At 40.0% G+C, this 18385-nt stretch overlaps 1 protein-coding gene and 1 long non-coding RNA gene across 3 annotated transcripts in view; one reads left to right on the forward strand and one right to left on the reverse strand.

The window, feature by feature from the left end:
- cdin1 (CDAN1 interacting nuclease 1) overlaps window positions 1-3645 on the reverse strand; it is a 53079-nt gene extending 49434 nt beyond the window's left edge. The window contains exons 1-2 of one of the 2 annotated variants that reach the window (XM_079693592.1): window positions 3536-3645; window positions 3125-3253 (exon numbers count right to left, since the gene is read on the reverse strand). In XM_079693592.1, the coding sequence (XP_079549718.1) occupies window positions 3125-3157 (33 nt within the window). In that variant the 5' untranslated portion in view covers window positions 3158-3253; window positions 3536-3645. The remainder of the gene's footprint in view (window positions 1-3124; window positions 3254-3535) is intronic. The other variant, XM_079693591.1, reaches the window with a different exon arrangement.
- Window positions 3646-3678: 33 nt separating this feature from the next.
- LOC307046921 lies at window positions 3679-15968 on the forward strand. Its single transcript, XR_013810290.1, has 5 exons — window positions 3679-3776; window positions 4425-4520; window positions 4962-4993; window positions 6325-6416; window positions 15646-15968. It is a non-coding gene; the product is annotated as an uncharacterized lncRNA (long non-coding RNA).
- The last annotated feature ends 2417 nt before the right edge of the window (window positions 15969-18385 follow it).

Genomic DNA, 18385 nt, shown 5'->3' on the forward strand with positions numbered 1-18385 from the left:
CAGGGAGCTGTGCGAGTGTGTGTGTGAGTGTGAGAGAGTAAAAAGAGAGAGAGATGCAGTGGCTGTGTTTAGCGGGGAGGGATGCTTCACACTTAACTTTTTAAGCATTTTAAAAATCAGAGGCATCTGCCCCTTTCTGCACACCCTCCCACTTTCATGACTGTGAAAGCCATATGAGGAGTGAGCCGAATGGCATTTTAAAGAGGGGGGTAATCATTACATCCAAATTCATTCATAATACAGCACAGAAGGACACAGAGGACTCTCATTCCCTCCCTCTTTTTCTCGCCCTTCTTACACAGACTCTCTCTGGGGACAAAGGGTGGAAGGAATGGGGTCCCCTCTAGACCCCAAGGGAAGCCAGGCAAGGCCTTAGAGAGCAGCCCATCATTTCCAATTCTAATATGTGGCAAGAGAAGAACCTGATGGGACTGATGTCACATTTTCCCCCAAACCGACCTACGATGAGCCCTCCCACCCCCTTCCCTCTCGCTGCCAAGCCGCAGTCCAGATACTAGGCAGGGCACCACGGCTGGCTAAAAAGGAGGGCAAGGAAGAGAGGGCAGGAATGGGGGTTGATATTTGCATGTCCCTCCATTGTGAGTGGGGGTAAAAAGTGACAGCACCGTGTCCAATTCTTTTCCCCCCAGAGCAGCTCGGGCCCGGCAAGAGAGGCCAGGCTGACAGATGACTCCCAACATCTGTGTTATGCAGCCGTTACAGATGAGGGACTCCACATCACAATCTCTCTCTTTCTGTCTGTCTATGGGACACTCCCTCTCTCCTCCCACTACCCATACTCTTAGTACAACAGAAAGACTGACAGACTTTCCGTGGAAATTACCTTGAAATGGCCTTTAACAATCTTTTTGTTCAAAGTTCAAATGTTCCTCCATTTAAGTCCAAAATTAATGGCAATGATTATGAAATGGTTTTGAACACAATGCAGCATTCAGATGTTTGAGGATCATGGCCATTCATACTACATACTCATCAATGGAAGTTAATGTTGCTTTTTTTGTTTTAAATAGACTAATACATATTATTTAATAGCTAATCAAATATTATTAAAAAAAAAGGAAAATTATTGATAACTAAACAATGTCATTCATGAATGTTGACTGCTGTTATTTAAAAAGTTAACATAACAATACAATAAATTATATTTTATGTTATAATTAGCACTTAATAAGTGTGTATTCGAGCCCCCGAGGAAACTACTACAGCCTCTTTCATGACGCTGGTAGCCAACAAATTAATTTGCACTTCACTCAACATAGCTAGCATCATTTGGAAATCGACCCAGTGCGATGTGAAATTATTTGATATTCAGATACCTGTCTTTTTTTTCTCTCCGAGCATTATAGCCAGAGAGATAGAGTGCAGGCTTGTCCACAACAAACCCCTAACCCCCCTCCAACCCTCCTCCTGCCAGCCCCAGCCTGGCCAATATTTACGCAGTGGCAGGGCTCCCACACAGTCCGAGGGGACAGGAGGGGTGTGGGGCGGGGGTGGCTGACTGCCGTGCCTGAGCGCATGCTAAGAGATGATGGATGGCCTAGTCGATATGTTATGTCTTAAGAGCCTGATTTCCTGCCAGTCCAATCACTAACCCTCCAGAGCCCAGCTCAGCTGATTGGACAACCAGAATAATTTTGCAGGCTGTGAAAACACTGCTGCCGTGCCTGTCTGTCAGGCCCAGTGACGAGACTCAGGGATTTTAAAGAGCAGGAGTCTCCCCAAGACTGGTTATGGTGAATGAAATAATAACAATAACCAGCGAGACTAAACAAAAGAGCCAGCTCCTCCGGAAAGAGAGATCGTGCTGAATTATTGGAATGAAAACGCTCCAATGTTTTTCTTTAATTATTGCACCCACCAGTTCCACTTTTTGAAAAACTGGTATTTGGAATGTTTGTTAAAGCCAGTTTGGATAAGAAAACCGAAAGGTGAAAGGAAACTCAAAATAAACATGAGAAGGAGCTCCTAGTGGTGGTGCCTAAACATACAGGATATTGAATGAACTTTATACGCATGACATATTCCGTAAAATGCTGACAGTGAGAATAAAGGCAAGATCAAGCTCTGCTGTGTCTCCTTTGGGGTTCTGATACCTTCTTCTAGATTGGTGATTAGGGCACAATGGAAGTAGGAAGCTCCAAATACATACGACTTTGTAAGTGACCTCGAAGGGATCAGCCATGGTGTCCTGGTGGCCTTGGGGGATTACACATGTTAGGTTCAATAAAGTGAGGGCCCTCAGTGTCAAGGAGAAAGGCAAACACAACCATTAACCTCTCTCTTCGATTTCTGGAAGTGAAGGCGCTGCATGGCAAAACATTGGCTAATGCTGTGGTGGAAGCCTATAGAGAAACCTGTGTATAATTAATTAGTGGTCATAAGGGGTGAATTAAATGGGGTTATACATATCTAACAGGAGATAAAAAAAAAAAAGAGATGGTATTATTGGGAGTCGATAAATGTTAAAGTCATCACTCAGTATTTCAATTATTATTCAAACACATTATTTTCGGCAATTTCGGACACTATTCATTGATGTACATTATAGAAAGTATGTTAAAAACACAAAACATTTACACATGTGAGGAAGCTCAAAGAGTTCAGCGCAGTGGTGGACTGTAAGTATAATTACTCAAGTAATGTATTTAAGTACAAGTTTGAGATACTTTCACATTATTTGAGTGTTAAAATGATTTGCTACATTTTACTTCCACTCCATTACATTTTTAGTGGCAATATTTTGCTTTTGACTTCACTTACTTTACATGACAGCTTCAATAACTTTGAAGAGTCAGATTATGAACGGAAAAAATATATAAATCAACTAATAAATAATATTTGTTATAGGTTAAGCTACCCAGCAATATATTAAGTAATTAAAATTAACCCCACCCTTTACCAGCTGCAACATTAAAGTGATAAATGCACCAATAATTATAGTCCAATAATATATTATTCTGAAATGGGGCATTCTGCATGATGAGTTATTTAACTTTGGGTATACTTCTTTGTTTTGTGCTTTTACTTGAGTAGGGGTTAGGAATTCATGCATTTTATTTATAACATTGTATTGATACACTACTTCAGAAACCGGGCCACTTACTTTGGAAATCTTTCTTTCAGAATCTTCATACATTGACGGGTGGGTCTCAGCTGATCAGTCCATCTCACAATCTCCTTATATTCAGCTCGGGACAGCTTCATCTTCTTTGATTCGTATGACTGTATTTATCTGTAAAAACACATAGTGAGAGTTTGATTGCCGGATGCTCCAATAGCAATCTGATTTAGAAAGGGAAACGACAACAGGTGACTGGCAGCTGTCAAAAACAGCTGGACCTGCACTGCTAACCAAACATAGCTTTATGTTATGACTGGCGCTACATACGAAAAAACAACAACCCAACATAAAACATTTCCTCACATCATCTAAAGACTGCTGGATGCCAATGCATGCAACACATTGTAAAAGATGATCTTGGTTAATAAATGTGTGTGTAAAAGGGTTGTTTACCAGCTATTCCAGCAGCCTGTTCACACTTCCCGATAGCAGCTTCCCGCTAGGAAGTTGAAGAGGTGACTTTTGTGTGAAGAGCCCTATGATTGGTCGATGCATCTGCGGAGCTGAGTATACCAGCATGTGATTGGTTGGTTGGTAGCACGTAGGCGGAGTTCTGCTAAAACATGCTGCTGCTGCTCTGTTACTGCAGCTACGAAGCATCACTGGATTCTCCCCAAATGCAAGCAATACAAAGGCAGGTACTTTAAATATTTCGCGATAGTTTCTCCTGCAAACTCGTTGCCTGCTTTCCAGTCCCACAGGACAAAATAAAGGGAAATTCATGAAAATGCACCGACGTTTGTGGAATTTTTAGAAAGCGAGTGAAAAACAATTGAACATATCAGGGAGCACCTTGTTGAATGATTACATAGTAGTACTGTTAAACTATTGACAACAATTTAAGTGTCAATAATGTACGTTTAGAGCTAGTATTTTTCTGTTTTTGCATAGGCTACAGTTGGTTTTACTGATATGTTCAAAGACAGACACAAAATGGGCAGCCTACAGCCTGCTTTGGGCCTAACTCAACTTCAGTTTATGCTAATTATAATTCTGCCTCTTTTGTAAATATTTAAACAATTGCAAATCCAGACAAATTGCCTGTTAATTACAAAGTATAATCATTAATTTAATGTTATTGTGTTTCAGCTCCCTAAATGCATTTACCATTTCTGATAACAAAATATTTGTTTCAGGATCAGTGTTGTGGTAGGATTTTCTTTAAAAGAAAGTCTGCCAAATTCCACTGCACGTCATTAATGTGTATATATTGTAGGTAGTTATTTGACTGTTTAGAGAATATTGGTCTGGTCTTTTCTTAATTATTTCCTTCATTCTGCAGGAATTTCTGTGGACCATCCCCAGCTGTGGGTCCCCAGAATCATCAACACCTTTCACCTCACCAAGGAAGTGCTTTAAATGCCCCTGGCAGAAATATGTAAATCAGGCCAAGGGTGATGGTGTATACTGGAGAGTACTGTAGAAAGAAATTGTAAAACATACAAGAACAATGTTTGATATAAAGGATAACTGTTTGCTTTGCTGATGGTTGTAACATTTGTAATTTCAAAATTGCTGGTATTTTAATGGAAATAGCTATTCAACAAAGGCAAGCTGAAATGTGAAGAAAGATGGTCAATAGTCAATTAATGATTCATTGTGTTTCCTTTTTTCCCTCTGAACCATATGATTGCTTCTGTCTGGAGTGTTGATTTTACCATACTTAGATAGGACTAAAATCTTTAAGACCTAATTTGTCAAATACATCCCTTGAGATCAATATAATTTTACAATGGCATTGTTGTGTAATTAGTCTCTGAACAGTGCTAAACCTCAGTCTACCCTAATAGATTTTCTCTTTAACATTCTCTCTTTGCAGATGAATGCAGAAAAGTCTCAGAGTAATTTATGGTGAGTTTTTAATTTCTCTTAATTTTGTATTCTCAATACAAAAATTATGACAAATTAGCCTTAAAATGTGAAAAAATATCAACTTCATTTTGCATCATTGTCCGCTAGCCTGTGACTACATCAAACCTTTCTGTAAATAAAACATTCTTTGACAACAACATTTGCTGGTCTTCTCCATTGTGAGTGAACAATGCATCGGTGAGCAGAAAGGCTCTATCTGACCTGTGGTGCATCAGAAAGTAGAGCTCATTGTTGTTGGGCAGTGTTGTATGATGTCTGAGATGAGCTGAGGTCTCGGGCTGTGTGTTCACCGGCACAGTCCCTGGATCTGAAAGGGCTCAGTGCTCTGTGGTGGCTACAAAAGGGAGCTGTGTAGTGGGATTGGTATGGCCAGATAAGATCAGGGCCTCTGAGGAAGTCTGGTCTGATTGCTACAAAGGGCTGAGGTCAGGGGCAGGAGGAGCAGTTTACTCATCTAAGTATCAGAGGATCAGGGGGTTTGATGGGGAGCCGCGTGTGTAATAGGTATAAAAGGATCAGTGTAATGTGATGGTATAAAAAGATAAAAATCAGAGAAAGGGTTGGAAGGCAGTGTACTGTAATGGCCCCAAAAGCGAAGGGATCAGAGATTTTGTTGTGTGGAGGTGTCTACTTGTGTGTGTTTGTACTCCTGTGTGCACACACACAAACACCCTTGCATTGGATCAGTTTGTGTGCATCTTTGATGGCTTTGAGAGCCACAGTGGGCTGTGATGAGCTGAAGGAGAGCGCGAGCGATGGAAGGGATACAGGGAAAGGATGCAGGGGGAAAGACGAGTGCTTTGGAGGCTGCGTGTAAACAGGGCAGTGGTACACACAGTGCCGTTAACCAGCTGTGAAGCTAGCTCACAGTGGGAGATGGATTTACAAAGGATGTCTCCCTCTGATATCCAGGAGATGCTGCACTGATCTCTGCTCCACTGCTCTCGGCACACCATTGTAGTGCTAAGCACTGTGCCACTAATGGCACTTATATACCTTAATGCCTGGGAAACATTTACATTTTACTTGCAGCAGAAGGAAAGTGTGTGTGTGTGTGTGTGTGTGTGTCTGTGTGTGAGAAATTGCTTTTTATCGACAACATCTTCAGCCGATGAATGTACGATTTTTGAGGTTGTGTAATTTCCTTTACTCATCATACAGTTTAAGGAAATTGCTAGCCCTCCCATGTCTGGCACATTAGTCCCTCCTTACCATATCCACTGATATTACTCACCATACACAGAGAGTGTTTTGTTACACTAGATCGTCAGCATTACTGTCATAATGTTTCTTTTTTTCCATTTGTGAAGTCAGTGACTTCACTCCTCTGCACTACAGAATTCCTCTCCAATCTTCAGGGAGTCTGGGATCTCAGCTCTAAAAATCACAGTTTAAACACGAGGTAAGCCATAACCAGGAAATGCCTGTAGTATTAGCAAGGTATCGGATTCATGCTTTCCCCCCTGAACAGCATGACTGCCCCTGCAAATCCCACATCCATATTTTACATCACGGGAGACAAGACACATGTGTTTCACCCTAGCTTTCAAAGCTGTTTCTTCCATTTATTTTATTATCCTTTTAATGAATTTAATTACAGGACATGTAATTAAATGCAATTGTGCTCACCCCCACTACACACACAAACACACACTCTCATGCCGACACAGATGCACACATTTGGCAGTAAATTGCTCAAACAACATGTGCGATGAGAACAAATTTACTGGATTAACAGGGGATTGATAATATTTTGGGATTGTATTTCACTCTAAACGGCTGCACGCGGAAACAAAGGCTGCAGCCCAGGCTCATTAATCATAGTCAACGGGTTGCCTGGGTGCAATTTGCATGTCCGAGGTGGCTGCACATGCTGCCGTTCGGCCTAGGTTGCTGGATCTGCCTCGATTGGCCAAACTGTTAACGTTGCGTCAATCAAGGATAACCCAATAACAGTATGACAGAGGAAGAGGGATAAAAAACATTTTCTCCTCATTACCCAACGCTCCTTTCCCTGTCTGCCCAACCTATTTCAGTAAGCACTAATTACACTGACAAGAGGAAAAAATGAATAATTCAGTTTTATTTATTACTCAAATTATTCTTATTTGTTTTTGAAAACATAAATGTTTTTTTTTTAAATACTCTTAAATGTATAATTTAAGCATATTGATACACTTTAACATATAATAACTAATTAAAATGTGTTTATATTTGGTTTGAATGATACATCAAATAAAAGACTAGCCTTTTAGCCTTATAGACCATTTTTGAGAGAATAATCATTTTTATCTTTAAAGAAAAGTTTTTTGGTTAGTCTTTATTTTTTTATCAGTCACAGTTTGGAGCCACACTAAGCCATTTTCGCTGCAGATAATTGGGTTGAGGCATGATGCAAGTTCAAAATGAGGCACAATTTCACAAAGCTGTAATCTCACCAGTGGCTCAATACACTGAATTCTAATGATCTCGTCATGAACTTTAAAAAAGAGGTAATTTTTTTTAATGGCTTTTTAACACCATACGAGGTGTGTGTGCATGCATGCATGTGTGTATGTGCATGAGATAGAAGTTGACACACGTATGCATGCATTTGTGGGTTTTTGTGTGTCAGGCACGCACACACAGACACCCACCGTCACCACACACAGACATGTGAATGCGGCTTGTGTCTGGTGTAGCCTCTCTACCTAGCTCTGCTGCCGAGGCTCACGCTGTGCTCTCCCCCATCCCCTAATATCCTCGAGGCATTTTTCTCATTATCAAATATTGTTTGATGTCTTTGTTTCTTGATGATTAACAATGGTCACCAAACACTGGTCTGGATTGTTTAAAATTTAATTTTGGGGCTCTGAAGTACCTGCAGAGGGGCTGACTGGTGGGGACACATGTATTTTATGTGTGCTATTTCTCATGCTGAAATGCAAGAGGACACACATTGAAAAACACAATAAATTCTGGAGGAGAATCATTAGTGGAATACTCGTGGTTTTTATGACCATTGTTATTCAACGCTGTATTGAGATGCAGTAAATTATTCTGTTTATTATGGCTTTATGGATTCAGTCCCATTTTCAGAATAATTATGTTGTCCCTCATTCTGCATAATAAAACTCTACATACTTTTTGTGTTTAAATATACATGTAAATGCTACATATATACAATGTAAATATTTATTTTTCACAGTACCAATTTATATATATTTTTCCAAATGATTATTATTTGTGCATCTTTTGGATCTTATTCGTGTTTTGATTGTTCTGTCCATGTATATATTTCTGTGGTAATTTGAACATTATGAAGACAAACGTTGCCTTAGCAATCTAAGATTTATGACGGAATCGACATTGTAAGCAAACAAATAGGGAAACAACAATCTCCCCTAATGTCAGCATGTCAAAACTATATTGAATACTTGAAATATCTGTGTATCTGAGGCTGAATAGCAGCCATTGTATCGGTCTAATGATATTATCTTCTGAAATCTGGAGTGAAAGAAAAATGGCAGAAATGAGCGGTACCATTGTCTGCCCCATTTTATTTAAACAAATTGCAAGAGCAGAGAGACACAGGCTGAGGGAAAGAGCAAGCCAGGGAGAGGGAGACAGACAAAAAGGGAGAGAGAGTGCTCTGTAAATGAAAGGTTATGCGTCGTCCCATGTGTTTGTATTGTCAATAACTGGAGAAGGCTGTCAAGAAAGTGGGGAGATAAAGGTCAATAACTCAGGCAAATGTGTTTGTATTTGTACACTCCTGCTGATAGCATAGCAAACGTCAGGGCCTCTGTCTGACACCCTGCAACAATAACACAAATAGTGGGGCTAGCACTGGAATAGTCATTATTATTGTTGGTGCTGGAAATGAGAGGGAACCTCAGCACATGGCGGTGACAGCTGCCGCAGTGTCACTCAAACGTCACTCCATAATGAAACACGCCCGAGATCAGAAAAAGCGATGATAAAGTGTAAACATGAAGAGATAATGTTGCTGGATTGTTTTGATATTTGCCTTATTTCTTATCTCTAAATAAATATCATCATTACCGCGTTTTTTATTCGAAGCACTCAAGAATAATTACGGTTTTATTTATTTCTTGCTAAAAATAAAGATTAAAACATATAATTGTTATTATTTATTAATCTAGGATTTATTGCTTAGCATATCAATTGTTTACTATTTGTGTTTGTTAAATAAATGTTGTAATTATGAATTTTAGCCCTATTTCCTAATTAAAATGGTTGGTTAAACATTTCTTATTTACCTGAAAGACAAATTGGCAAGTAAATAAAATGTATGACACTTATTTTTGCGACACAAGGTTAAACTGTAATCTAAAAGCTTAATTTATTTTTCATGACTCCTATACGTGTGGAAGTGTTATTTTATTCCGGAGCCATTTAGTGTATCTCTCTGTGGCCTTGAGTGTAATAAATGTGCAATTAACAGACTTAACTAATTCATGAGGAACATTGTGAAACTAACGAAGGGCATAACTACTGTACAGACGCTGCTGTCATTGGTGGATATTGTTATTGTTCTGCTTTTAATTGCAGGAGGAGGAGGAGGAGGCGGCAGCATGTTTTCAATATACGTCCTCGGTTACCATAGCAAAAAAAAGAAACACTGGCTCCCTCTTGACAGTTATATCTAACGTCAGAGGTACGTGGAGGTGTTAACTTCTCTTGTTTAACCAGTTACCAAACAAATTACCCCTTTTAACGCACAACACAAAGAGAGCAGATATAAGTATTAATGCCTCAAGTTACAGCGTGAAATCCTCTGGCCATTCATCTTGTTCTAAAGAAAAAAGTCCCCTATGTTTTTGTGTCTCATTATCACACAGGCTTCCTTTATTATACCAAATATAATTTCTGCTATGTTGTTACTGTGGAATCTACATGAATTCCAGGGCTTCTTCCTCAAGGAAAATGTGATAATTAAGGTATAAATCATTTTAAGTAAATAAAGCATACTGCCCTCATTCTGTGCTTTTAAGTATATTTAGGTGTTTACTTGAGAAGCTTAGTTTCTGTTGAATCATCAGCACTCATGATTTGCAAACGTTGTCCTATTGTTGTGAGCAGATGAAGCAAAATGTACTTTTAGTAAGTGTGTGAAGTCCATAGGGGAAAGCGGATCCTCTCGCTGTCACCCTCTCCCCAGTCAGTTTGTTTGTTGGTTGTGGAGCCTCGTAGTGGTTTACATTACATATGATTATGTAAATCTGGAGCTGTTTCTGTGCATTATGGGCCAACGCATTGTCAAGATCTTTTCTAAAGCAGTCAAGTAGCTATTTCTGAATTCTTTTATTATCTGAAAGTGCAACAAAGAAAGTCTTTTGTTCACTGTTTGCCGCACACACACTCACATAAACACACAGATACGCGCGCACTGCTCCTGCTGCCGTCCATGACTTACTACTGTCCCCTAGTGGTGCTCCACTCCATAGTCTCTCCCAACTCTCCATTTCCATCAACTTTCCACACTTCCATTCACCTGACTTCCCCCTGTCTTTGTGCCGCTCCCCCTCTGTGTGTCCTCTCGCTGCCTTATCATGCTCAAACATTTAAAGGGTTGATTTGTGGTATTGTATGACAGAGAGTTCCAATTATGCAATGCTGTGTCCACAGTGGCTTTTCCCTTCAATGGAGGGCTCAAACAGTGTCAACAAAAACAGGAACCCTGATGTTTTGTGGCTATTGTGAGGCCAGAGCCCGTGTCAATAAGGTATTGTTTCGTGAGAGTGCCACACCGAAACTGCAGTGAGAATGTTATCAGACCTGTGGAAATAGGGTGTGATTATAGTGCTAAAATGTAAGTATGATTGTTTGGACAAGCCCAACACAAATGCACACAGAGAACAGCCTTGGAGACTTGTCACCTCTCCACACTGTTTTTCTTTCTAAGATACAAAGCACTTTGAAAGAAAAACCTTTTTGCATCTGTGACAGTTTTCATCTCATTCTATAATTACTTCTCCGTTATTTATTCTTTTAAGAATATTTTTAGTGAGGTCAAAAGAGTACTCTCTTATGTTTGCCATTGCTGAGCTGTTCCTTCGGGATAATAGTATGCTTTTTTTATACTTTTTGTTTTCCTTTCCTGATCACTGTTATCCCAGCCCTAATTGGTGTGATAACCTGGAACCGTGGTAATAAACAGTAGGGCAAAAGGGTCAGTCTCCACTGGCGGTGCATGGACACACACAGTCAAGTCACTCATGTCAAATGACCAATTATACAGGTTATAGAGGATGGCACCTCCGTCTCCAGTGCCCTGTCCCTCCTGGGATAGCTCTCCAACGAGAGGGCCATCACTCAAACCCAAACCACATTCATTCATTAGCCTGTTAAGATGGGCATCAATTATTCATTAAGAAGGTGGCCAGTGGATTATTTCTGTCAGCACCAGGCTTATTGTATCAAAGGTTGATTATGGCTTGGTTGATTTAGTATGCACTTCTGTCTGTGTGATCGGTCAAACATTCTGCAATAATACATTTGAAACCTCACTTAAAACTATTTGTTGTATTCAGTTAGAATTGTTGAAAACTTCTATATCTGCATGATTTTAATAACTTTTTTATACTAGAGTGTACGGCACCACTCACTTTTTTATCATTTAGTTATTGCACAGCACAATTTAAATTAAACCTAACATATAATATGTTATGGGGCCATCTGGATGTATGAGTAACATTTTCTCACAACCTTTCCTTTATTCTTCCTGTCCCTCCTTAACAATCTTGTGCTCACCTCTTTTTCCTTTCTCCATGGCATCATCTTCAAGATTCACACTCGCACTACTCTGTAAAATCTTTTTATTAGAATGTTAAGAAGTCCTGTGGGGATTTTTTTAGAGAAACTCTCTGAGAGAGGAACTAGTAAAATAGTCTTGCTAAACTGGAGGACTGACAAAGCCTTGGCCTAGACAGCATGTATTAATACAGTCCATTGTTTTACTATGTGCAAATTGCACCAGACTGAAATAGTTCATTACATCGTGCATGATATCATTGAAATAGTACTTAAAACATTTCAAATATTCCTTATATTATGTTGTCCATACATAAGGGGTATTGTTTAATTTGTGCATTTTCCTAGTATATTTTTTTAAAACAGCCCGATCATAAGAACAGTTTATCAATGCAACATCTTTTATAAAACACTTTTAGAATAAAGAATATTTTTCTTTCCTTTGACCCCGAGTGACGTGTGAAGTGACATTTATGCAAAGGTTGTGTGTGAGGCAATGTTTTAGTAAATACAGATGGAGTGTTTAGGAGATTAGCATTCTGTTACAACACTAGAAGCACACTTGAGTTTCATGTTTGCGGGGCTTTTCAATGACAAATTTGACCTCCGACTTCAGAAAAGTTGTTTAAAACAGCAGATAGCATTCAGGGAAGCAGATATGACATGTAAATATACACCAGGTAAACAATTCATGCCTTGTTTTTATCAAAGAACATTTTTGTACACTTTTGTTTGACTTTCCTTGGCTTATTTACTGAGTTTAAAAGTGTGTGTGTATTTTATCCATTGGTCATAGAATTCTTTTAACTTGGCTTTCATAGAAACGTTATTTAAATACAAAAAAAACACTAGTGGAAGTCCACATATTGTCCTGCTATTTTTAGAAAGTAGTGCTATTTACAGACTTGGCTTGTACAGTATGCACGCATTGCTAAGGTATAAACACACACGCAGTAAAAACTTCATGTGTTCAGAACACTAGATCACTCCTTGGTGTATTTTACCCTGACCTTTCCTCCCATTACCCTCCCCTGCAAGTGTTAAAACAATACTTAAGTGTCATGTTGTCGCACAGTGTCACCACTTTATATATATGTTAGAAAAATTAATCGTAGGAAAAAAAATCAAGGGTGTGTCGCTGTTTTCGGAGTCGTAATGAAGGATAAACATTGTGACGAGGTGACAGAGCGCAGACCTTGGACTTTGAGCCACAGCAGGCTTGTACATGAGATGCAATGACAGCCCTTAGAGATGGTGGGGAAATTAATTCTTGCTCAGTGTAAAGAAACTATTCATAACAGCTTTGCGAGAGAAAACATGAACAATTTTTCATATGGATCAAAGTGGCCATCTGGTTAAATTCACACAGGCCATATACTGTGTTCCTGCAGCTCCTTTACTACTCTCGGTGGATTTGCTTAATTTTCTATCTTCCTTTTTCCCTCAGGTTTGTGCAGCACTTGCAGAGTGAGACTCTCTCAAGAATGTGTCTAATTTAGTGGCTAAGAGGCAGATTTATACCTGTGCTAGTTATGGAGAAGGTTGCTCCCTCGAGAAGCCCAATGACTGTTTACGGGCAGCCCGACAATGCCTTAGCAGATGATGAAGCACCTGCCAGAGTTCCCCCATGTCTGTTCCATCCCTTTTTCTATGTCTGCTCGCCTCCCTTCTTCTCACTTTCTTTCTTCTTTCACTCTTCCTTCCCCCTTTCTTACCCAGACTTCTCCCCTTCCTGTCTCCAGCCCCTTTCTTTCCTTTTCTCAGCAGACACATCTCCTTCAGTTACCATGGAGTTGGGCATTTTACAACCATTCCCACTGCTCTCCCCAGAGTGAGCCCATCTACTTACTCCGTCTGCCGCTGAGAATACGAAGGTTTTCGTCTCCATATCCCTCTACCATTCCTCCTCTCTCCCTCCCTCTTCACACACATGCTGGATAGACAAATTGTCAGCAACACACACACACACCGGCGAACAGAACTGTGGTCAGGTTTTGTTTATGACAGGGAAAGGCAATATCGAGATTGTTTCAGAGTAGTGTCATCACGTGAAATGTATCGCTGTCAGGAGTATGTTTTATATGTCTGAGCCCTTGGCTGAAGCCATTTTGGGAAACAGAAAATATATCATATGACCTCCTCTGGTATAAAAGTAAACTATCAGCTGTAAATCCGATACACAACTACAGCAGTGTGTGTGGTGAGGTGGGGAAGTGAGTTCTCTATGACATGAAGCTCACTAGTAAAATAAAGATCAGCTGTTTTTTTCATTAAATTATAATAAAGATGTTTTAGAATTTTGGAAATATTGTGATCAATATATTGATGTGTATGAAACTAGAACTGGTATAGATTTCACTAAGTAAAATGTTTTTTTCAGAAACCTTTAGTTTCTGTTATGCGTTCTGATGTGTGGATTTGCAGCCCCTAAGGTGAATAAAAAACAAAACAGACACCATGCATTTCATTTTTCCGTACTGTGATGTCTGTTTTTTCACTACTAGTATATTTAATGAAATTATTTGTATTTAACTAACATAACCTTTACCTTTTCTCTGTTACTTGAGAAAGGTCAAACGAACAACTTGAAAACCAGAAATGAGGAACAATTATCCTGCCAGCTCCTTTATTTTAACTTTCAAATGTGTTGTTTTCTTAAATTGAAAGGGGTTCTAATGTTGGCTGCCTTTGAGTTTATTTTTCCTGCAGTAAAAACTAGTAAAGTTTTTATATGATATACCTCCAATCGCATGATTAATGTCAATCCTTATGTCTTTTAACTATTTTAATAACGGAGTGTTGACCAATGCATGGGCAACAATACTGTAGTTCCATTTCCTCCTTCTCTTGATATCCAGCCTGCATTATACTCAATGGGCCGTGACTCGTTAATGTATGTGGTATGATGCTGCACCTGTAATTAAGTGTCAGTTTATAAACACACAAACACTAATAGTACCCAGAGCTTTTCTGGGCGAGCCCGGTGATGGCAATAGCCCATCCATCAATGTCCCTAATGAGGCTCCATATAGACAAGTCAGTGGAGGCTTCCTGGGCCGTTCAGTCTTATTTTTCATGCTCACTATGATAACCACCTAAATCCCTGGTAAGATGATATCAGCTGTGTGTGTGTGTGTGTGTGTGTGTGTGTGTGTGTGTGTGTGTGTGTGTGTGTGTGTGTGTGTGTGTGTGTGTGTGTGTGTGTGTGTGTGTGTGTGTGTGTGTGTGTGTGTGTGTGTGTGTGTGTGTGTGTGTGTGTGTGTGTGTGTGTGTGTGTGTGTGTGTGTGTGTGTGTGTGTGTGTGTGTGTGTGTGTGTGTGTGTGTGTGTGTGTGTGTGTGTGTGTGTGTGTGTGTGTGTGTGTGTGTGTGTGTGTGTGTGTTGGGGTGTGGTCCTGTCCAAAGTTCCCATTAACCTCACTGTCATTTTACTGTTGGTGATGTTAATCAAAACCAACACCATTAAGTGCGAGGTGGTTAATATGGCTTCTGTTTTCAATGTCGCCATTAATAATACGACGTAGGGAGGCAAACTTGAGGAGCTAATGAGGTGTCACAGGTCATTTAGACCAATCAGAAGCCACCACAGGACATTAGCTAAACAAAGGCCTTGGCTTTGATACAGTATGCTACTGGGACAACAACGCAGCATGTCACGGAGAATGTCGTTTGAGCAACATTAACACTTATTAAGCCGGGACAAGCTGACACCAAAACAAGGAGGTCCTTCTCTTCTCTTTCTGGGGATCTTGTTTATTTATGGTCTCAGCAAACCCAACATTCCCCACTGAAGTTCTTATGCAGCTTATGAGTGATAATCCTCTTCCTGTTTATTTGAATTAAAGATCTCACATGTCTCTCTCTCTTTTTCTTTTAGGCTGAAGAAGCAAACAACACAGAATGTGGTCGTCATGTTTAGCTAGCGGATAGATCTACAGTTTCAGAAACTGAGGCCCTTTCGCCACGGGACAGATTTCATTCTTCCGGATCATGGCTGCACCACGACTGACACGAGGTTTGGACTGGGTCTGGGATACTGCAGGGGTGAAAGGAGCTTCTCAGAATAATATTTACAGTATCACTGGGAGTGCTGATGATTTATCTGGGGGACTTATGATAGCAGAGATCAGTGTTCCTGATGGATAATGTGTCTTTAAACAGTATGTGTCTGCCTTGGTGTGACATTTATGTGAAAATAAGTTAAGAATACTTACATAAAACTACAGTCACTAAGTACTTCCAAGAACATCAGTCAAATAAGGCAAGTAAGTTTTAAATTATTTGTTGATTATTGAAAATATTGTATTCAGATGATTTAACTTTACAAAAGTTTTGAAAAAAAACCTTGAGTTTATAAAACGCTCATCATAATTTCCAAAGGCGCAAAAACAAAACAAGGAAATCTGAAAATCATATTTTAAAAGCTTTGTCCAGAGAACATTTGGAGAAACGTTTTACTGGAATCACAAAAGCCTTACACTGGTTGAGATATACATTCATTTTTTTATAATAGTTCCAAAAAGAATAACTGCTAGTTTTCTTGGTATTGAACATGACGTGCATCTCTCTCCTATAAGCCATCATATGTTATACCTTTTCTGGAAGTACTTATGGATAAGTGTTCTTTAATGTCACAAATGCGGAGAGACCTGTCTTGAAATACTTTCACACTCCTTGATATTTGTTCTGAGTGTCAGTATGAAAGCAGCCCGATCAGTGTGTCAGCGGGTAATCACAGAGGAAGTGACGTCTGACAACTACGGCCTGCCACTGTGGTTGGTTCTTTAAGAGCCAAAGGAGGTGGCCACGTCTCGGCGCTAATGGAGGAGGATAAAATGGCCATGTCACTCCTGTCAACGTATTATGTTTTAAACCTAGACAGTTGTTGTCGCGCTTGCAGGCCCATAATTTTATGCCATTAAAAGTGCCAAGTGGGAAAGAGTGAGGGAGGGAGGTGGGCTCGGAAGTGAAAGCAGTTGTGAAGGGGGGGTTCTACCTCTTGTTCCCTTCATGCTTGATTCCCTGCCACTTTTGTGCTGAAAACTTTTGGCATTTCTTGAAAGCATAAAGACTAGTTGGGGCTTTAAAGTTATCATAAAGTCAATCATGTTGGCTTGAATTACCCGGCAATCTCTGTCAGTTAGTCCCCTCTCAGCCGCTACTCCAGGAGATGTGTGTGGGAGTGGGGTGTAGATGTGTGTGTGTGTGTGTGTGTGTGTGTGTGTGTGTGTGTGTGTGTGTGTGTGTGTGTGTGTGTGTGTGTGTGTGTGTGTGTGTGTGTGTGTGTGTGTGTGTGTGTGTGTGTGTGTGTGTGTGTGTGTGTGTGTGTGTGTGTGTGTGTGTGTGTGTGTGTGTGTGTGTGTGTGTGTGCATACATGTGTGCATACATGTGTGATCCTCTGTGTACATTATTGTGTATACTGTAAACGTGTGGGAGAAGTGGAAGTCGGAGGATCAGATGAAAAGTGATTGCGGAAGAAGACTTGATTTTGTACTCATTTTCGTGCCTAACTGTCTATTCAATTGTTGACAAAAAGAAAACTGTGTAAAAGAACAGATTTTTTATTTTGATAGAAAACATTATGTTGAAACTTTTAAAAGCAGAGACGTAAAACAAACTGTGGAACCAAATTATAATGCCCTGCAGGTTCAAGCAACTTTTACACTTCTTTATGAATTGCCTCTAATCGAAAAATGTTGGCGGGAATTACTGTCACTTGCTGTCACTTGTTCCGATTTGTATGCATGACAACCTTTTTCATCTCAAATAATACTAGACCCCACAAGGTCTTTATATTATGGGCAAACATTTGCAATTATGATGAACTCCGCCAGCTTATCTCAAAAGGAACAGGTTCTTACTGATGGACAAGTAGACATTTTAATGAAATAAACGGCTTTGAGCTGATGAAATAAAGATTGCTCCACCTTAGGGCACACTCAAATTAAATGATCAAGATGAGTGCATGCATGCTGCTCACATTAACTCAGGTATGGTAACCGCATTATCACATAGCACTTGTTTTATAAAGTATAGCAATTGTGAATCTACTGCTGTACACAGTGCATAAAACGTGCTAAAAGTCTGTTGTTCTCAGCTCTTTCCTGCGTGGCTTAAGGCCTCACAGATTCACTTTTACCCCATTCACAGGGACAAGCTAATGTTCAAACCATGTGTTGTCCCTAGAGGCTAAGCCAGTGGACACTGTGATGCATGCAGTTTTATGCGTGAAGTTAAACTTGGGCCCGATGGCTTGTCAGAAGCCTGTGGAAGGAGCCCAGAGTCCTTTGCCTTAAAACAATGTTGGTGTTGGGGTGAGAGGGACTGTGACTGGCAATGGGAAACACCTGTGCTGGGGTGAGCAGCCGGGCAGTATGCTGGAGGGGGGGGGGGGTTTACCACTGCTCGAAGAGGAAGGGAAGGCTGGAGGGATGTATTGGAAAAGCCACTACATCCTCACCGTAACTGCTGAGGACTAAGGAAATTATTAGTTATTTCTTTATTATTGCTCCTAACATTTTTACACGTTTGTGCTGCAGTCAAGATCCCACACCAGAGGCTCAACCTGAAAGACCATGTATGTAAAATAATGTGTTTAAGCAGGCATATCGTACAT

This window comes from Notothenia rossii (assembly GCF_949606895.1).
Source record: "Notothenia rossii genome assembly, chromosome: 7".
NCBI lineage: Eukaryota > Metazoa > Chordata > Actinopteri > Perciformes > Nototheniidae > Notothenia > Notothenia rossii.